Source organism: Dromiciops gliroides, chromosome 6, assembly GCF_019393635.1.
Source record: "Dromiciops gliroides isolate mDroGli1 chromosome 6, mDroGli1.pri, whole genome shotgun sequence".
NCBI classification, from domain to species: domain Eukaryota; kingdom Metazoa; phylum Chordata; class Mammalia; order Microbiotheria; family Microbiotheriidae; genus Dromiciops; species Dromiciops gliroides.
The window spans coordinates 78,745,238-78,767,550 of record NC_057866.1 but is presented as its reverse complement, the minus strand read 5'-3'; the positions used below and the strand labels follow the sequence as shown (position 1 = coordinate 78,767,550).

The following is a 22,313-nucleotide window of genomic DNA, read 5'->3' as shown; positions in this document are numbered from 1 at the left end:
CAATGCTATGCATCTTGCTGGAAAAGTGTAATAAGTAAACACTGTAAAATATGGCGCACTTGCTAAATAAATATCCCTTTTCACAGTTAATTGAACATTTTAGTAAATTACCATCACTTTGTGGTCATATCAATATAGTAACGTTTTCATTTTCTTCTTATTTGTGTCTTTCTTGCACTATAGTGCTTTTATGACAATGAAAGTCAGCTAGATGGCACAGTGGGTAGAATGTAGTACCTGGAGTCAGGAAGAACTGAGGTCAAACCCAAACTATGATACCTATTAGCTATGTGACTGGTTGGAGGTCACTTAAACTCTGTCTGCCCCAGTTTCCTCACCTCTAAAATGAGGATAATTGCACCTAACTCCCAGGACTGTTATGAGGATAAAATGAAATAATATTTATAAAGCACCTTCCAAGCTTTAAAAGTGATATATAACTGCTAGCTACAGGGAGCTATCTTTCAATCTGGAGCATGGCATGAAACCAATTTAATTTCATCTCAAAAAAGAAATGAATGAGCAGAAAAGTATTTTTAAGTGCTTACTATGAAGATTGCCATGCAAAACACTGAGGAAACAAAGAGAAAAGCATAGACAGCCCCTGCTCTCAAGAAACTCCCATTCTAACGGGGGAGACAAACAGACCGAAGGTATGAAATGCAAGTCTGCTTGATGGTCTCATGGTCCTCAGGTTATTATAACAAAGCAGATAGGAATATCTCTTCTTTAGGTTGTTTTCACTGATAAAATCACAATGTCATTTGAGAATTCCAAGGAAATTGGTGGGGTGAAAACCAGAGCCTAATGTTTCTATCTTTATAATATCTCTTGTATTCATCCCGTCCTCTTTTGACATGGCTGCCTTCATCACCTCACTACTGCAACAGCCTGCTGGGTGGTCGCCTCACTTCAAGTTTCTCTGATTCTAACCTCTTCCTGATCTTCCTAAAGTACAGGTTCTGATCATGTCACTCTCCTACTTAATAAGCCTCAGTGGCTCCCTATTACCTCTGGACTCAAATATAAAAATTTTCTGATTATCTTTTAAATCCCTTCACAACTGAATCTCTTTCTACCTCTCTAGTTTTTGTATGCCTCATTCCCACTTTACATATAATGATTCTGGCCGCCTTGCTGTTCCTCATACAAGGTGTTCTTTTGCACTACAAAAGAGCTGCTATAAATATTTTTTGTAGATTGGGACCTTTTCCTTTTCCTTTTATCTCTTTGGAGTATAACCTAGTAGAGATTTTGCTGGGTCAAAGAGTATGAACGGTTTTATAGCCCTTTGGGCATACTTCCAAATTGTTCTTCAGAAAGGCTCCACCAGTGTGCACTTGTAGAATTTTAAGACTTGGTCAATGATTAAACATGAGAGGTCAGGGAGGAAAGAGCTAAAGCTAACCCAACTGCTACAAACATAGGAGGAAGAGTTAACGGTGGTGACAGAGACAGACAGCAGTGAAGTAAAAAGAAGTGAAATTGAGGGGAAAGCTTGGTTTCAGACATACTGAGTCTGAAGTGTTAATGGCACATCTAGGTGGATGGAAATGTCTTGTAGACATAGAAGTCTGGTGCTTAAAAGAGAGATCAAGATTGGAGATGAATATTTGGGAGTTTTCTACATAGAGGTAGTAGTTGAAGCCACAGACCTATGAATGAGATTGCCAAGGGAGATAATATAATTTTAAAAAAAGCTGAAGGATAGACGCTCTTGGGACATACAGATTAAGGAACTGGGGAGAGAACAAGGATTCAGGGAAGGAGGCAGATGTAGGGTGAAAACAACCGGGTTTTGGTGACTCTGAAGCTAAGAGAGGAAAGAGTCTACAGTAGGAGTGTATGATTTTTTTTTTTTTTTTAGTGAGGCAATTGGGGTTAAGTGACTTGCCCAGGGTCACACAGCTAGTAAGTGTTAAGTGTCTGAGGCTGTATTTGAACTCAGGTACTCCTGACTCCAGGGCCGGTGCTCTATCCACTGCACCATCTAGCTGCCCCTGGAGTGTATGATTAATGGTGTCAAAAGTCAGAAGGGTCAAAGAGAATGAGGAAATTGTTAAAAGGTAATTAGATTTGGCAACTAGATCACTGTTAACCTATTTAAGAGCAGTAAAATAACCAATACCCCAAAGCAGTACCTTAAATTCTGAGCAAAAATGGGTATCAAAATTAATGACTCCAATAAGAATAAAAATATGGTCTGAGGAAAAGGAATAGGGAAGGAAAAGCCCTTCCTAGTTATCAAAACCCAGTAAAGTTCCCTACTGACTTCTTCTTGGCCATATCCAATCAAGATTTTAGTCCTTTTATTTTCTGAGAAGTCACATTGTGTAGGGGAAGTACATTGTTCCTAGTGGCAAAGGTCTTGGGTTGGAATCTCCACTTGTTCAATTACTTCTTGTGTGACTTGGGGTAAATTCCTTACATCTTTCGATGTGCTTTGTCATATATAAAATGAGGGGGGGTTGGGTTAGATGACTTCTAAGGTCCTTTCTAGCTTGAAATCCTATATTTAATTTGTTTACATCTTACATTTAGGTTTAAATGGTTTATCACTTTTCCCTTTTTTGGGGGGAGGGAGAGGTGGGGTGGGGTGAATCTAACTTTTACATTTTTAGTTTTAAACACATAATTTACTTATTTTCCTTTTATTTGATTATTTTAAATCTTATTTTATTTTCATTTCCAAATTCTCTCCCTTTCCACACCCCTCCCATACGCACTGAGAAGGCAAGAAATACAATACTCACTACATATATGAAGTTATGTAAAACATATTTCCACATTAGCTATGTTCCAAAAAAATAAAAATAAAGAGAAAAAATATGCTTCAATTTACACTCTGGGCTTATCAGTTCTCTGACTGAAGATGGATAGCATTTTTCTTTGGAACAATGGATTTGGATCATTGGGGTGATTAGAGTTACTAAGTATTTAGAGTTGATTATCTTTCCTTTATTTTTCTCACCATTCTCTATTCCCCCTCTCCTTTTCAAAGATTTCTCATTTTTATTTTGATCATTAATTAAAAGATATAGCAGAAAAAAGCAAAAAACCAAATGGTTCAGGAATCAGACGACCTAGGATACTCACTAGTCATGGGACCCTGGGCAACTGACTTAACTTCTCAGTGCTTATCTTTAAAACATGTTTCCTAGGTAATGGCAGAGGTCATAGCTTCTTAGAGAAGAGAAGGGAACAAGGATAAACATAGCTGGGAAACTGTCACAACATTATCAAATGTAATATATGAATTTATGGGTGACTTTTTCTTTGAAAGTGCTAAAAGTATTAGGCCTTAGAAATTAAAATGTTCCATTTACTGTCTCCTAAGGCATAATGATAGAATCTACTCGCTAAAGTTTTGGGGACTATATGATTGTAAGATCCTTGTATAGGGCAAGTGTTATAGGAATGTTTTTCTGTGTAACATATAGAGCAAAAGCATATGCAACTGAATTAAGAACACCTGATTGGCAATTAATTGGTTTTGTTTCAAGTTTTAAAAATTCCTAATATTGTTTTAAGGTATTATGTTTCTTCTTATTTTGTTTTTTTTTTAGTGAGGCAACTGGGGTCAAGTGACTTGCCCAGGGTCACACAGCTAGTAAGTGTTAAGTGTCTGAGGCTGGATTTGAACTCAGGTACTCCTGACTCCAGGGCTGGTGCTCTATCCACTGAGCCATCTAGCTGCCCCTATTATGTTTCTTATAAGGTATAAATTGGTGAACAACTGTATCAGCTATGGTTAAAAAAAAGCAATTTCTCTTATAATCTGGATGTCAAATTTTAATTTCTGTTAAAAGAGAAATCTGAGTTTATTTATGTTTGTTATTTCATCTGGAATTAGAACATGTGTGGAGGGGCAGCTAGGTGGCGCAGTGGATAGAGCACCGGCCCTGGAGTCAGGAGTACCTGGGTTCAAATCCGGCCTCAGACACTTAACATTTACTAGCTGTGTGACCCTGGGCAAGTCACTTAACCCCAATTGCCTCACTAAAGAAAAAAAAAAGAACATGTGTGGAACTGCATACAAACTAGTTGGGTCATCTTAAAGATGTTCCCATTGTTTAAGGAATTCTATGGGCAGTATCCTATATTTATGCCCACATGGTTAATAACTGAACCTGTTTTACTATATACTATTATATGAAACATTTTCTAATATGTTCTCTGCATGCAATTTGGGATTATTTACACTTATCCCAACTCTTTTGTTGTTTGTTATTAAGCATCGTAAAGCCAAATTCATATGTGTAATACTAATTTAGGGGTGAAAAACATCTATTTAACAAAAGCACAAGTGTAGTAAATGACTGTTATCTAGGATATGTGATCCATGAGGAATGAATTCACTTGCAGTACTGATTACTGAAACTTGCTATTTAAAGACATTATGGGACTGTTAACTGTTATTATTCTGAGTCTGACTCCAGGTATGATCATTGAGGAATACTACTGAGCCAATGAGCCATGGTGACAGCAACCCTAAGGGGATTCACATACATGAATTGCAGGTGGTGGAATTGTCATGGGAAAGGCTGGGAGAATGACTTTCAGCAAAGGCTGAGGTAAGGTTCTTCTGACTTGATTCCTCAATATGACACATGGAATGTAAACTATCCCACCTGATTGATTTTAAGCCTGGCCCACTACAACTGGCTATCTATACAACTTCTGCCTGGAGTGGACATGAAGTTTAGGGAAGTATTATTCCTTGAGAGTGTTGTCCCTCTTCTTTTATGGCAAATTCCTATAATCATGTCATGTGATCAGCATGAATACAATATTGGATCTTTATTCCTTAGGTTGATATTGAAATATTTGGGTTATTATCGTGAGATGCAGTAGAAGGTTTAAACTATTGTTTTTTTTTTGTTGTTTGTTTTTTAAGTGAGGCAGTTGGGGTTAAGTGACTTGCCCAGGGTCACACAGCAAGTAAGTGTTAAGTGTCTGAGGCCAGATTTGAACTCAGGTACTCCTGACTCCAGGGCCGGTGCTCTATCCACTGTGCCATCTAGTTGCCCCCTGGTTTAAACTATTTAACTTAGAAATTCTAATTATTTTTATATTCTAAACAACTAAAGTGTATAAGCATCTGGCTTTGTCATCTGTTTGCTAGTAGTTATGCACTTTAAAACAATCAGAAACACCTTAAGTCTGTTTTGAAGAAAAGAATTTTAATGCAACCAGTTTTCTTGGGGGGGGGGTAACTTACAGAATGTTTTGTTACACCTATGGAAAGGTTGACTTTATTTAAGTTTATTATGTAATGTGAAAAATAACACTTATCTGTAAAGCATGTCCTATAGTACAAACATGGTTTATTACGGACAATTTATTTTGACTTGCACTCTTGAAATTAATTACTTAAGTGTCACCTTAAGTCCTTTATTACAATTGAAATTAACTTGATAACTTTTATGTAAGTTCATTTGTGATCATTTTCTTACAATAGTATTTTGTAGCTTAAATTTTATGTGAGGATTAGATCCTTACTGTCCCTATTCCTCCTGAGGAGAGAATTGATTAATGTATGTAATGACTTTACATCAAGGGCTATTTAGATTTGGACTTCCAAAATGCTTAAGCAATCTAAACAGAAATTGCAAAGTAAAGAATTCAGTAAAACTTAAGAGACTGTATTGTATTGAGATGTGTTATGCAAAGGATTTTTAACAGGAACATCTGAGAAGTCTCTACAAGCAATCTGACCAGGAAAGTAAATCCACTGAAGAGGTGCCCTGATGCCCCTGCAAACACTATGGGCAATGCACAGTGGGATTTGTTTTTTTATGATGATGGACACATGGGATCCTGGGGTCCCTAGTTTTTCTCTTGGGGGACCCATTTTCTCCCTATAGTAATATTGGCTCTTGTCCTTTTGAGTTTTGGCCTTTGCCTTTTTTTTAACCTCTTGTTAAAGTTTGTTTCATCTAGATTCAAGGCTTTCAACCTTATGACAGCAACAGCTCCTGCCTGTACACCTCCCACACCCTCTGGACAAGGCTCACAAGGACTTATTCCCCTCCCCCTGTGATTTTCCTGCTCAGCCTGAAGCAGTTACAGAAGATGGACTTCCACCCCATTTCCCCTTAGATATAAAAAGGGCTTAAAATGACATAGGCCTCAAATCAATCAGAAGGGGTTTTTCCTATGAGAAACAAACTCAAAGAAGCAGCAGGCCTAGGGAAGCTCTTTCTGTGAAAAATGATTGATCTGCCTGATAACGGAACAGCAAGAAGCCAAATGTTAACCACATGTGCTAATACCTGGATGAATCCAGGAGACAGAGATAATACCAGAGGACAGGATTATCACTGCCCCCAAACCTGCAAATTTCGACCCTAGAGCACAGGAAACATGATACCAACTATTTCAGTATCTGAGGTCAAGTACCCCTCCACCCCCCAAATCTATCCTTTATAAAAGCCTTGCACTTCCTGTTGTCTTGAAGGAAGTGCTTTTGAATTCTTCTTTAGGAGGCTAGGTCTCTGACCTTCCTCTCAGTCACTTTCCTAGCATCAAATAAAAGACCATTTTAATTCTAATTTGACTGTGTGCAAGAGTGTAATTCTTTATTGAGGAATATCTAAGGACTACCACTTCTCACTCCTGACACAACTGCTATTAATAGTTCCAAATAGATATAAGACATCTTTTAAAGAAGATACATTCTAACAAAGAAAACTCCCCACAGCAGGCACTTCTCTAGCTGTATAACATACTGAATGGCGGTATCACTTGGACTATCTCAATTTGAGTTATATCTTATGTCATTAGCTTACTGAACTACAAATAAACTCAAGAATGGTTACTCTTACCCAAAATAGAAGAGTATGACACAGGCATAAGACAGGATTCCTTGCACTTTAATTGAGCTTGTTACAACTCTGATGAGCTAACAAAAATGCAAAGAGAAACAAATCAGTAGTTATTAATATTTTATTTAGACACCAACCCACCTGCCTCTTATTAACTCTTTAGGATTTGCCTGTATTGACTGGAATACTCTTTTGGTGATGACCAATAGTTACCTAAGTAGATGGGTCTCCTATACATCTAAAGCTGTCCAATTTATAACAAATTCTTGTTGAGAGCAGTTTTTGGCTTGCTCAGGCAAACCTAGGAATAATAAGCTTCTGAATTTGCCTAAGATATACAGATCTTTCAGCAGTACAGCAGTGTCTCCATATTTTTCTCTCTTATTTTCAACCCCACCCCCCCATTTCTTATTAGAAGGTGTTAATCCCTTCAGTCAGAAGCCACTTGGGCTGATGCAATGGCAACTCAATAAGATTCTTTAGATTTTGTCTAATATTATAATTTTGTCTAATATTATAAATAATAAAATATAATTTTGACATAGAGAATTTAAGGCGATTTCTTCACATTAAAATCTCTTCCTACTGGAAGCCAGAGAAAACACACACACTCCCACCCACCCATCCCCATATTCTACTTTTTCCTTTAGTAAGTTTGTCCATACCTCACCTCAGCTTTTGTCTTCTACAATATACATTTTCTTTTTAACTACCACTCTCTCCCATGTGACTAAGGAGGACCTTAAAAGAACAGGATGATTCCAGAATATGGCCTGGCTAACTAAAAAACTAATCAATCTCAGAAACTTATTGATTTGGGGCCAATAAACAGGCCGAGTATTTGTTTTTAAGACAGATGGCTGAATGTTTATTTTACCACAGGCAGAGAGATTAATAGGCATTGAGTTTTTAAATCTAGTGTATGAATTTTTTGGTACTCGTCAAAAAAAGATGTTAAAAATATGGATGATACAATTATGTTGGCTTGATACTCATATATGATGGAAAAAAACAAGCCTTTATTAAAAATCACTTTGTTCCAGGAACTATGCTAAGTGCTTAACAAATATGACATCATTTGATCCTCACAATAAACCTGGAAGGTAAGTGATGTTATTATTTCCATTTTACTGTTGAGGAAACTAAAGCAAACAGAGGTTAAATGATTTGCCCAGAGTCATACAGCTAGTGTCTGAGGCTGTATTTGAACTTAGGTCTCCCTGATTCCAAGCCTAATGCTCTGTGGTAACTGGCACAAAGGACAGAGCTGAAGAGAGGGCAGGGCTATTTATAGGTAAATTGAGATATTATATCTTAGAATAAGTCCAGTTTCTACTACAATTGTTTTAAGTTCTTCCGATGTTATTGCTAATGATCAAGGATACATTTTTAATAGGATCACTGAAACCTAACATATGTAGATACTCAATATAAAAATAAAATAGTTTATAATATTTATTTATTTTATATTATTCATTTAAATACATTAAGTATATACAATAATAGAAAGATTCTGTAGGATAAAAATAAGTTTTTTGATTCAAAATTCTTAAAGTTTCTTTCTTTGGAAAGAACTAATAAACTTATATTTAGTAAATTTCATTGGAAAATTAAGTTAATACTAGCCCTAGCCAGACCAACTTTTTCTTAAATAAATGAGTCAATGATTAATGTGCAGTCACATCTCTAAGGGAAATTTTTAATATTGAAAATCCACAAAACAATCTATAGAATTACAAATTTTTTTTTGGCACTCTTCTCTTTATTTGGAAAACAAAGGAGGTATTTTTTTTCCATTCTTAAATAGTAAAAATTGGTTAAAAAGTCTATTATTGGGGTGGCTAGGTGGCTCAGTGGATAAAGCACCAGCCCTGGATTCGGGAGGACCTGAGTTCAAATCCGGCCTCAGACACTTGACACTTACTAGCTATGTGACCCTGGGCAAGTCACTTAAACCTCATTGCCCTGAAAAAAAAAATAGACTTTTTTGTTTGTTTGTTTGTTTTTTGTGGGGCAATGGGGGTTAAGTGACTTGCCCAGGGTCATACAGCTAGTAAGTGTCAAGTGTCTGAGGCCAGATTTGAACTCGGGTCCTCCCGAATCCAGGGCTGGTGCTTTATCCAAAAGTCTATTTTTTAAAAGTCAGAAAAAATGAATTAATTAGATTAGTTTTTCTTCCTTGTACTGCCCCTTCCTTCCACTATGATATGAGGTAATTTTAATCAATTATAAGCCTAATTCTGTATGTTTCTTACTATCATGGCTTTCACAACTCTTCAGTAACTTTTAGTGGCTAAGCTTGCTTACTAACTGGACCTTAGGAAATGTCTTCTTTCTTTTTAGAAAATCAGGACTAAAAGATATAATCATTTCTACCAAGCTATGATGCCATTTTTTGACCTAAAGACAGATGCACTAAAAAAGAGAATCACCTCACCACTACTTTATAAGGAGTCCCTATTAATAATATAGCAAGCTTTTCTGAAATAAAATGGTTTCGTTTCCTAATATTATTACTAAGCGTATTTAAGTCTTTTGGCTGAATAATTTTAGAAAACAGTGCAAAGAAACATAGTTCAAATTTGAGAAAAGTTTAGAAACACTAAATTTTAAAATATGAATGATAATTGCCATAAAATAAATGAGTAGGTTACTGGTAGTATGTTCTCCTGACTAAATATATGTGATGCTGGCCAAAATGGGTAAAGGTTTAATTGGCAGAGTAAGGTCATCTTTTACTCAAAGCAATCACTTCCATGCAATCTTTATCCCTCAGGAAATTTATATTTATCCTCGGATTTAGTATATGAAAAATTTTCAGTTAATGTGTATTCTAATTTCATTTCTATACTTCAGCTTGGGTATCTAGAAAAGAAAAATTGATATTTCCAGTTGCAAAATATGAATTTATACCTCCTTATGATTCTACTAGCTCATAAATTCTCTTTTCTTGTTTGCTCATAAACTTTTTTTCCTGGTGAGGCAATTGGGGTTAAGTGACTTGCCCACTGTGCCACCTAGCTGCCCCGCTCATAAACTTTTTTAAAGGGTTAAGATGACCTTCAATATTAAATTTCTCATATTATAAGACCTAGCATCTGACCTTTTTTCATTTTCAAAGCAAAGAGAATCATACAACATAAACTATTAGTACAATTTAAAAACAAAATCTCTCAAGGTATTACAATCTGGATTTCATGGAAATGAAAATATCAGTAAGTCAGTCAAGTGTTCATAACCAAAAGGCAAACTGGTAGTAAGTATAAAATACAATTAATGCACTCTACCACTCCATTCTACTTCATTTTTCATTTGGTTTTATTGAGATTCAGTGTTTACAGAATTTTTTTTTTTTTGGGCAGGGCAATGGGGGTTAAGTGACTTGCCTATGGTCACACAGGTAGTGTCAAGTATCTGAGGCTGGATTTGAACTCAGGTCCTCCTGAATCCAGGGCCAGTGCTTTACCCATTGCGCCACCTAGCTGCCCCCCAGAATTGTTTTTACTAGCAATACTTGCTATAGGAAGATGCTTATATTCTCTTTTCTTAAAAAGATGAGATTAACTAGAAAGAAAGGACATCGACAAATATGGATACAAACAAAAGCAAATATATCATGGCTTGATCTAGATTGGGCAGGCATAATGGCACCTGAAAACTATTTGCAAGTCTCCACTGTCACTTATAACATTTCTAGTTGTATGAACAAATGCATTTATAACTTTAAACTAAAGGTCTCTAACTTGTCTCACTAAAAGTAATGTCGGACTCCTTGGAAACAATCTTAGTGTAACATACTTGCTAATACTTCAGAACTTTAAAAATAATTAGTATGGTCACTATTTAAATGAGGAAGTAGATGCAGAGCAAGTGAAGTATACTAAGATGTAGAGTTACACTGGTGAAATTATTGATCATTGAAGCATTTGAAGTACTAAGGCACAGATGTACAAGATACTTACTAAAACAGCCAGTGGGAGAGGAATGAAGCCCATTCTCCGTGCAACAGAATCACTATAATCAGTGTATGCCTAGAAAGAGAAAGAATAAGCAGATTTCAAATTCTCAAAAACTAGTTTAAAACATTTTATTTTGCAATTGCTGCTATTTGTTAGTAAACACCAGACAGGTAAAAATTAAAGTATGTGGATAAGAAACTTTAATGTCATTCAATAAAACTGGTGAAACAAGAAAGCTTAAAACACATTTTAAATATAAAGGTATTTATAAGATAATGTTATTAAAGATAAATTAGACAATTGAGTACTGATCATAACATTGTTTACTTTTACTATTTAGCTTACGGGTTATAAGGAAATTTAAATGTTGCAATTTTTCTTGGTTGACATTTCAAAATTCTGAAGGTGCTGGCTGTGCCAATGCCTTGTCATGGCATAGAGATGACTCTGAATTCTCAGGGGTCTCACTTCGTGCAGTGTAAGCAGTGAGACAGGCTTTGGGGATGCACCTGGCAAATGAAATCTGTCATCTGAGGACCTGCCTAGTTTAGTGATACTGATTATGAGAAGCTATGCCATTGATTGATGAAAAATTTTTGGTCAGGTAATTCACAAAGATCGCATACTAAGGCAGAGAATAGCTTTGATATGAACAAGATAATCCCTAAGTCCTTAAAATCATGGATCCTTTAAGTAATATGTCCAAATTGCATTTAATAGACCATTAATTTATATCAGAAGATACTTTTGATTTAATACATACATTTTTCTGGCGGCTGCTAACAAGGTCAAAAGCAAGGCTAGCTCTGTACTCACTGTAGACCTAAAAAAAAATTGAAAGCAAGAAATGTAACTCTTTATGACACATGTGGGAAAATCTGTGTTTATTTGTGAAGCGTAATTTATACCTAATATCTTTAAATCATATCTGATATAGTAACAGACAGAACACTTAGAATAATATTAAATTCACTGATCTGGCCAATGTTCATGTTTGGTTATGACTTGATATTTCATGAAATGCTGAAGTACAATAATCTTGCTGACAACACAAATGATAATACAATAGTTGGGTTGTCACTTGAAATGTAAAACAAAACATCATCCTTAATTTTTGTTGATTCTGAGGCTAAAATGATATGCGCCAGAAAAGGGCTAATTGTCAAAATGTGTTTTTGTGTTTAGCATTACCAGAGGGTGGCACTGAATCCCAATACAAAATATTAAGAGCTAAGATGTCCATATAATGAATTTTTCTTTTCAGAAGACATAATTTAAGTTATTAGAGTTGAAGGTATGACAAAAAAAGGCAGGAAGAATATTAAACATGGCTTTCTTATTAAATTTCATCTACCTATATTTTCCCAACTTATTTCCTTTGAATTGTATATAAACATGATACTTATTTTTTATTATATAAAGTTATTAAATCACTTTAAAATGTATTTCCTAGATTAAAAGATATTTGCTACAGATAAGAGCAGTATGCAAATATACACAATGTTAGTATATACTCATGATCATGAAACGTCAAGAAGCTGGGGGTTTCAGGAACTCTGTTGTAAGGTTTTTTAAACAATATTAATTTAGATAAGGATAAACTACTAAGAATTCTAATGTCATATATAAAAATGCTAATGCTTTACTGCCTTGAAGGTATAAGAATAAATATGATTAATACGGTATAGTCTGAAGATGTATATATGTTTGCCAATTTGAACAGCAAACACTAAATCCTTAAAAATCTAATCTATGAACTTTACTTTGATATAGAGAAAATGATTTTACTAATGGAAATTTTTTGCTGTTCTCCTTAAGGCAACAAAGGGATAAAAAGGTAAGGCTATTCTTTTTATCAGTATCTGGAAATTACTATAAAAACTTTTTGTGACAAAATATTCTAACAAAAAAGTAAAATATTTAAATATACAATAACTCAAACAGCAAACTGTAGAATTTCACAACTGAAACTTATCCCATTAGTTTTTATTTCTCCATTTTTATATGGAAACAGAACAAATGCAAATTCCTGCAGTCTGCTTATTAAATGCATTACACAGTAATATTCATAAAGTCACTAAGATGGATAGCATTTCTATATTTGACCCCACTGTAAGAGGACGATAAGGGAAACCAATCTGAACAAAGAGAATTCCTTTTCTACCATGTATTTAACATAGCCACATCAATATGCTCACTTCTAGAAAGGTTATAAGCATAAAATAAACTCTAAATGTAATAAAATCCTTTGATAGGAAAACCAAATTCTGCATACATCTAGAAAATAGATGAACAGGGGCAGCTAGGTGGCGTACTGGATAAAGCACCGGCCCTGGATTCAGGAGGACCTGAGTTCAAATCTGTCCTCAGACACTTGACACTTACTAGCTGTGTGACCCCAGGCAAGTCACTTAACCTTCACTGCCCTGCCCCAACCCCCCCCAAAAAAAGAAAGAAAAAGAAAAAAGAAAATAGATGAATAGATGTTATGTGATATTACATTGAAGCAAAAAGGAAATCTAATCTTAAAATTTATGAACACAATAGAAGGAATTTCTAATTCTGAGATAAAAATAATTTTCAGTGATACAAAATACCTTTTTCTATAAGTCTTAATATACACTATAATTTAACTCTACATTAAAGAAAAACAAAAAATATTAAAACCTAAGTTAATTTAAAACTCTCAGATCATTATGGCAAACATACATCTGCGGTGATATCATTGAATTTGGTGATAAAGGCATGCTTTACAATATCCACAGCGATTTCTGAGGCGATCACCATGCAGACATCTGGAAACAACACCCAAAGGTGATCTAGAAAAGTAAGAAGAGAACAAAAATCAGATAATCACTGTGTGTTTTCACAACAGTTTAAAATCTCCAAAGGGTGAACCTCTCCTGTCTTGAACTAATAAAATTAAGTTTTACCATTATGGAATTGTCCCTGTAAACATCTTCCCATTGACAAAATAGTTATGTCTGTGCTCAAATTGAAGGAATAATTATAACCTGTAGGGAACTTTGTAGCTACAATCCACTCACTGCCAAGGTGATTTGTCTAAAGCCCAAACCTGACTATGTCGCCCCACTGCTCAGTGAGCTCCAGTGACTCCCTGTTACCTCTAAGCTCAAATAGAAACTTCTTTTTGACATTTAAAGCTCTTGCTAACCTCTCCTATTTCTGCCTTTCCACTATTCTTACTCTTTAATCCCCTAGATCCCTCTATGTTGGTCTACTTCTAGTTCATCACATAAGACTCTCCATCTCTCCTGTCCAGTTCTGTGCAGTGACTGCCCCCTATGCCTCGAATGCTCTGCCCTCTTACTTCCTCTTTTCAGTTTCTCTGGCTTCCTTGCAGACTCAGTTAATCCCGCCCCCCCGCCCCCCCCCCTCAGTTTTTGCATCTTCTGAGGAGGCAGATCTAAATGATCTCTGTTCACTTTTGGTTATGATTCTATGAGAGATCCATGTTGAGTGTGAAGGGCCTGAAGGGCAGTCAAATGATTTCTAGCAATCAACTGAAACGGGAGGACTAGAGCTTAGGTAATAATATATCGGGACTTGATATTATAGAATTTGCAGACATTTATATTGAGCCATCAATTGAAGCCACAGCAGTAGATATTATGGGGGGGGGGGAATAGAAGAGTATTGAGGGCAGGGCCTTAGGAACCACCCTTGCTTGTGGTCCTTTAATACTCATAGAGGTTTCAGTTCCTTTAGTTTCTCCCCTGTACTCCCAGATTAGGAGTATTTTAATTCACGAAGTGTTTTTACTTACATTAGTCAAGTCAGACTAATTTATAAATGTATGAAGACTTATGAAACAAAAACTGATGAAAAATAAACATGGAATTTGAACAGGAACGTCTAAAACCAAGGGAGAATGTAAGACCTGAAAGAAAAGGACAGAAGGGAGAGAAGTAGGGAGGATAATATTTACACCATGGTTCTTGGCTAGTGTTTGTACACCTGTATTTTACACCTGGAAGGGGGTTTCAATTTCATCCCTTTACTGTTCTGGAACTGTGGAGTTTGTACTGGTCAATGAAAGTTGTTTGCCAGGTAGGAAACTATCATATGTCTATTTGCACAGAACTGGTCTCCTGATGGCCACAGAGAGAGTTTTTGCCATAAAAGGATTTAGAGACAGTAGTAATCTTGGAAACAAATGTGTATCTTTTTCTCAAACAGAAAAAAATATCACTTTGGATAAGGAGGTAGTCACCCAGTAACCTGGCTTTTAAGATAAGATTTCCAATTAAGATGTTTCCTGGCATCATGGACTCTGGCCATGACTCTTACCACAGACTGCCAGGTGTTTGTGGAATGAGGCTTAACAACTGAGTTTGAAGAACCCCTCTTCTAGGCACTGCCTTTTAGTGTAAACGTTTTGTTCCAAATGCATTTTCCCATTCTGTTAAAGAGAAGTTCAATTCTTTAGACATCACTTCAGCATTTGAGGACGTTTTTTGGCGACACAACTTCATGCCACGTTCTAAGTACAGGCAGGGCTTCTGCTACAGCGTAGCGGAGTGGAAAGAGAGCTGTTATGGAGGCAGGAGAGTTGGGTTTTGATCTTGGCTCTATCACTTACTATTTGTGTGGGCTTGGGTAGTTAATTTCCCTCTGGGCCTCAGATCCCTCATCTGTAAAAAAAAGCGGGGGGAGTGTGGGGGACATTTGGACTAGATGACCTCTAAGGTCTCACTTCTGCCCCTTGACAAATGGTTGTCCCCGTTTTGGCATCTTGAAGGTTTATTCCATTTGGTAACAAAGCCTCTCAAGATTTCCTGGGCTACTTGCCCTTGGCAGACATTCTGCAGTGGAAGGGCAGCCCCTGGTGACTCCAGGCGGAGCTTCCCTGGAGTAAGCGATCTGAAGTGACTGTCCCAGGAGTGAAGGCAGGAGCGAGAACCAGGGGAGGGGTGGAAGAGTATTGTGACAAGCACCTATTACATCTTCATGATCCCAAACCCAGTATTTCAGGGATCGGGAAAAGATGAAGGCACACTTAAAATGGATGGAAAGAACACCTACAAGCCTTGAATTGGGCTCAGTTTGAATTTTATTTTACATGCACATAAATTAGATAAAGCTGAAAATGTATTTCTTATCAATTTCAGCAATTATTTCATTCCATTTGTGAGAAAATGATTAATAATAGGAGCTTGGGGACTCCCAGAGGCCCCGCTGAGAGAGTCTGGCCTGGCCTAACCTTTCTTAAGGCTGGCCCAGAGTCAGGAAGTTACCTCACTCCAAACCACACCCACCTGACAGCCTTGTTCCCACCAGAGGATCTGTTCTCTGGGCTCTGACCTCAGCAGATTTGAACGATGCCAGCCAATGAGCTTTAAGCCATGTGTAAGGGCAGCCTCTCACTCTTCCCTCAGGGAGCTTAAGCTTGAGGAGCTCTCTCTCTTGGCCTGGGAACATGGAAGGGGAGCCACGCGGCCCAGTTTTCTCTTTCTTCTCTGTCCTAGCTAGGCTTTCCTATCTTTCAGAGCCATGTGTGCTCTCTTATTGATATTTAATATACTTTAATAAATGCTTAATGCCCCCAAACTGGTGCAGTAGCCTCTAATTTCTAAGTAACAAATATATAATAAACCCCAGCTAATTTTCTCTAAACTTGGGACAGAAATAAGGTGACCACATATAATTTTATTTGCCACACATTTTAAGAGTTTTAATTTAAAAGTAAAATTAAGCTTCATCACAGTTGGTAAATGGGTAATTACCTGGATTCCAAGAAAATTGTTCCATATTTCTTAGACATACTATTAGCAAGAGCACATAATTTGTGAATCGTTCCTTAATATCTAAAAATGAGAAATATAAAAAACATATTTAAAATTTATTTCAATAAATATTAAGCACTTACAACACACAAGATAACATGCGAGCTGTTATTAGTCTGACACTGTAGGCCAGAAAGTTAATTGAAAATGGTGTAAAATACAAATGTCCTTGGATGAAACAACCCCACTGGATCTAAGTTTCCTCACTTATAAAAGTAAAAGGTTTACTAGGTAATGTCCAGGATACCTTCTCACTCTAAAATTATGTTAAGTTTAAACTGAGTGAGTTATGGTTACTATCCTCTACAACTTACAATCAAGTGGTATATCTGATACAATCAGGAGTGTGCTGGTAGAAAGTTAAGAACTGATGTTCTGAAAAAAATGTGCACAAGCCATATTTCAAAGTTTAATCTGCATTATTAACATTTTCTTCATCATCTTATTAAGTCTAGACAATTAACAACATATGGAAATAAAAGTTTTAGTTGGATCTAAAAATCAGGTTGGCACTTTATTGGTAGTTTGTTTTACAGGACTCAAGAGTGCCTTCTTTCCATCCCCTTCTAAGCTAGCCATTCCTGTGCCCTCTGCCAAGTGGGGATTCAGCCGTATTAGCACTACCCCTGATTTAAGTGATACATCCACCACCTCTTCCCCTCCTGTCACTCGTGTTGCTGTTGAAGTTCAGTTATTTCAGTCGTCGACAACTCTTCATGACCCCATTTGGGGCTTTCCTGGAAAAGATATTGGAGTGGTTTGCCATTGCTAGAAGAACAGTAGGAACAGCAGCAGCTGGAGCAGACCAATACCCAGAATCTTCCTGAATAGCTGCAGAAACCACACTGATACCTCCACTTCTCCATCAGGCAAGAGTAAGTATGGCACTGCATCTTTGGCCCTTGCCCAAAAATACTCACTGGAGAATGGGAGCTTTATTTTTCAACTGGCACCAACTGTTACCTTCATGGCTAACAATTTCCCTCTACCTGTTGTGCTTCTGTTCCAACCTCTATATTATCAACTTCCAGTCATGTGGGGGAAAACAATCCTTAATCCCCATCTCCTATTCTCTCATTCCCATTCTCTTTAACACTATCACATCCATTTGCCTTTTCTAACCAATCAACCTTTTATCCACCGTTTTTCTGAAATTCATTCATTCATTTAACAAATATTTCAGGTTTAACAACTGTGCCAGGCATCAGATGTTGCTATTGCGATAAAAGAGAAATTACTTTACAGAGATGTCCATTTTGTAGTTTACCTTATTCCTCCTCCACTTCAACAACTGACCACAGGTAACTTGCAGGTGAGGAAATGTCTCTACCAATGAAAGTCAGCAACCTTTGTACAATTTATGATCCCAGAGTTGCCAAAAAGCATTAAGAAACTTGCTAAGTGGCTTTCCTACGACCACACCAGCTAGTATTTGTCACAGGTTTTCCTGGGCTTTGAGGTTGGTTCTCAATCTACTATACGACACTGCCTCTTGTAGAACATAAAAGTACTATGAAAATATGAAAAGTGTACTGTAAAAGGGGGGAAAAATCTGTACATACAAACATACTTTGTGGTCTATAAAAACAAGATTCTTATAGTTCAACTGATACATTCCAAGGTAAATGGCATTGAAAACAGATGAAAGACTCGTTTCCAACGCACATTTTGCCTGGTGATCTTAGCTCCCCTATCTTTATGATAACGATTCTCAGATCTATTCATCTACCCCTAACCACCTCTGTAACCTTCAGTCTTCCACCTCCAACTATTAGACATGTTAAAAGGATGTACCATAAACATCTTAAACTGCACATACCCCACACTGAACTCATGTGAAGGGAATGACTAGATGGTGTACACTCTTATCTTCCAATCCTAAATCCCTACACATGCTAGCATATTAGTGACTATAGGATTACACAGTGAGATATAATTCTATGTTCCTAATTTTTATGAGTGCATGTGAATTGGTTTAGTCATAGGAGAAGGGAAAGTCTTTCACTTATAACTTATAACCCATCCGTAACTTCTCAGAGGCCCTACAGGAACCTTTATGCCCTCCCTTTCATGTGATGTAGATAAGCATCAGCCTATATAACCCCTCTCCAAATCCCCATCTACTACAAAAATGTGAAAGTTCCCACTTCATATATAGAATTTGCAAGACTTTCTAATAATTAGAACTATTCAAAAGTGGGAACGGCTGACTCAGAAGATGGTTTTACCTCATTAGAGATCTTTTATGCAAAGCAGAGAACCACTTGCTACATATGCTCTTAAGGGTGTTTTTTTGACTAAATGACCTGCTAGGTCTCTTCCAACTCAGACTCTGGGAAGGAAATTTTCATTCTTTTAATTTTTTCATAGGTTAAAGGATATAGAATTGGATGGAGACTTCTAACAGAATGAAATGAGGTTTTTAGTTCAGTTCAATCTATATTCCTGGGGGCAGCTAGGTGGTGCAGTAGATAAAGCACCAGCCCTGGATTCAGGAGGACCTGAGTTCAAATCCAGCCCCAGACACTTGACACTTACTAGCTGTGTGACCCTGGACAAGTCACTTAACCCCCATTGCCATGGGGGTAGGGGGGGAAAGAAAAAAAAATCTATATTCCTGTCATGCATTTTTATATCAGTAATGTAGAAGGAACCAAGCTAAACACATATATGTATATATACATATATACATGTACATACATATAGAATGAATGAATAAATGAATGAACCTTCATTCAGAACAGATGGGGCCTTACTGAAATGTTAAAGCTTGGCTTCTTGACAACATACTCAAGTGCTTTTGTAAAGGATAGCTACAGTTTAAATTTTTTTTTTGCCTTTTAAAGAATAAGGAAATTACTATTAATCCATAATATTATTAATTTTGAATGAAAAATTTCTCCAGGAAAACAGGCATTCTAAGTATTATGTAAAGGGAAAGGCTAGGATGGGGACAATATTGGCTTTTTAGAGCATTTGGGGTTGGTGGTAAAGGCCCAAATGACTCCAAATGGTTACTCTAAAAAAATGCCTTCATGTACCAGGCATACCTTTGGTTCATGTAGACAATCATAGAATTTTAGCATGAATGGGGCAGCTAGGTGGTGTAGCGATAAAGCACCGGCCCTGGATTCAAGAGGACCTGAGTTCAAGTCCAGCCTCAGACACTTAACACTTACTAGCTGTGTGACCCAGGGCAAGTCATTTAACCTTCATTGCCCCACAAAAAACCAAAAACAAAACCATACACACAAATTTTAGCATTAAAAGGGACCTTAGGGGGGCAGCTAGGTGGCGCAGTGAATAGAGCACTGGCCCTGGAGTCAGGAGTACCTGGGTTCAAATCCAGCCTCAGACACTTAACACTTACTAGCTGTGTGACCCTGGGCAAGTCACTTAACCCCAATTGCCTCACTTAAAAAAAAATTAAAAAAAGGGACCTTAGGGGTCAACCAGACCAAACTTCCACATAATGCAGTAATTTTCTCATCAACATCCCTGAACAGATGATGACAGGTGATATAGCAATAGAAATTATTTTACATAGGAAACAATAACATTTTGCAGGTATTTCTAAATGCCATTATATCCACGTATTGAAGTTCTGACTGTGCTTAATATGTTCAATTTTTATTTAAATCTGTATACTTGAAAAACATCATACTTAACTGCTGAAACAGAAAAGGGAATAAATTATCTTGTATGGTCAGTCTTGCACATAACCCATGTCTACACTTATCTGTGATCATGCAGAGTTTAATGATGTATTTTTGCCTCATGGCTGTAACGATTAGAATGATGCCACCTGCTGGAGAGCTACTGTAGGAAAGCTCGGCCGTCAGGAGAAGGTGTCTGAGGGCAAGCCACGTGGCTTTTCTTTGGTGTCAGGAAGTGACGTTTGCTTGTGGGAGGAAGGAGGGGTGAGGCTGGCACTCTTGCTCTTTCACCAGGACTCTCGTGGAGAGTGGGGCAGGAGAACTGTAGCTCCCAAGATAGATGAATCTAGGCCTTTCTCTCTCTCTTCACCAAATTCGTATTCTCCTTAATAAATGCTTAAACGTCTAAACTCTTGCTAAAGCTTATAATTGATTGGTGACCACTCATTAGATATTTTAGACAGACGAGCTAGAATTTTACCCCCTTACATGGATCAATGGATAAAATGAATCAATAGGCATTCACTTATAATTGCTTTTAAATGATATTTTTTCCTTCTCATTTGGCTAAGAAAAAGCTAGTTAAAAAAAAAAAAAGAAACTAAGAAAAGGACACTAGAAGTAGAGAACAAAAGGGAAGCGCAAATACAAGTACAAGTACAAGTAATTCCTTATTGCTTACAAATGTGAAGGCTATAGAAATGTAGTGTGCAGAGCTGAAAGGGGTCTCAGGGATCTAGTCACAGCTCCGTTTTACTGACAAAGAAACTAAGATGTAGAGAGATGCAGTAATTTGCTCACTATCACACAGGTATCAAACAGCAAAACCAGAAATTAGTCATTAAGAGGAAGGCAACCAAGGATTGTGGGGGAATTGCCATCTTAGAATTAGATGAAGAAGCTGGCATGCTAATTTGAGGGAAGATGAAATGTACGTGGGTGCACAACTGCGTGTGTGTGTGTGTGTGTGTGTGTGTGTGTGTGTATCTTCAAGAAAGTTATTTCATGTAAGAAGGATTAGAGTTTTGTTTGGCAATGGAGCACAATGCTAGGAACAATGGGTGAAAGTGGTGGAAAGGCAGATTTCCCTTAATATGATGAAAAATCTCTTAAAATGTAATGGGCTAATCAGAGACAGAATACGTTGCCTCAGGATGTAGTAGGCTACCCATCACTGGAGATCTTTCCGCAGATTGAGGATGGCGATTTGGACAGGGAGAGGTGGGGTTTGTAAAGAGGATTAGTATTTCTATACAACCTATACTATCTGGCCTCTGAGTACCCTTCTGACTCTGTGAAATATGTTTAGCCAGGAGGCCTGGATTAGATATGGGGAAGTCCAAGGAAAAGGACAAAGATGATTAGTTCAAAGAAAAGGCAAAGATTCACAGAGTTGGAAGGGACTTTACATCCCGCATCTCTTAAGCTATACCTGAATAAAAATCTCCTCTCCAACATGTTTGATTAGACTTTCAGTATTCATTTAAAAGGCAGCTAGGTGGAACAGTGCTGGGTCTGGAGTCAGGAAGACTCATCTTCATGAGTTCAAATCTGGCCTCAGGCACTTAGTAAGCTGTATGACCATGGGCAAGTCACTTCATCCTGTTTCCCACAATTTCCTCATATGTAAAATGAGCTGGAGAAGGAAATGGTAAAACACTCCAGTCTCTCTGCCAAAACCCCAAGTGGGTGATGAAGAGTTGGACAAGACTGAAAACAACTGAACAGTAACAAATTCATTAAAAAACATGCACAATAATATTAATGAGACTTAAGATAGCTATTTAGGACCCGGGCATTATACATACCACTATTGGACATTTGAAAGAGATTGTTCTTCTCAAACTTCTTGAAAACACTTCCTTTAATTTCAACAAACTGTAATTTTAAACAAAATAACTGTATTTACAATCATATCAACAATTTTAACTGAAATTTTAAATATAGGTGTCACTAAACCATAATTTTAACAGAGAATTTTAAAAAATAATGAATCTCTTATTAAATCTAATTTAACTGCACTTAGAATTATAGCTTCACAAATTTAGAATTTTAACTTAACAT

At 36.9% G+C, this 22,313-nt stretch overlaps 1 protein-coding gene across 1 annotated transcript in view; it reads right to left on the bottom strand.

The window, feature by feature from the left end:
- TAPT1 (transmembrane anterior posterior transformation 1) overlaps nucleotides 1-22,313 on the bottom strand; it is a 95,897-nt gene that overhangs the window by 11,477 nt on the left and 62,107 nt on the right. The window contains exons 8-13 of the mRNA XM_043971592.1: nucleotides 22,058-22,127; nucleotides 16,534-16,614; nucleotides 13,496-13,605; nucleotides 11,550-11,609; nucleotides 10,790-10,858; nucleotides 6,828-6,904 (exon numbers count right to left, since the gene is read on the bottom strand). Of these exons, the coding sequence (XP_043827527.1) occupies nucleotides 6,828-6,904; nucleotides 10,790-10,858; nucleotides 11,550-11,609; nucleotides 13,496-13,605; nucleotides 16,534-16,614; nucleotides 22,058-22,127 (467 nt within the window). The remainder of the gene's footprint in view (nucleotides 1-6,827; nucleotides 6,905-10,789; nucleotides 10,859-11,549; nucleotides 11,610-13,495; nucleotides 13,606-16,533; nucleotides 16,615-22,057; nucleotides 22,128-22,313) is intronic.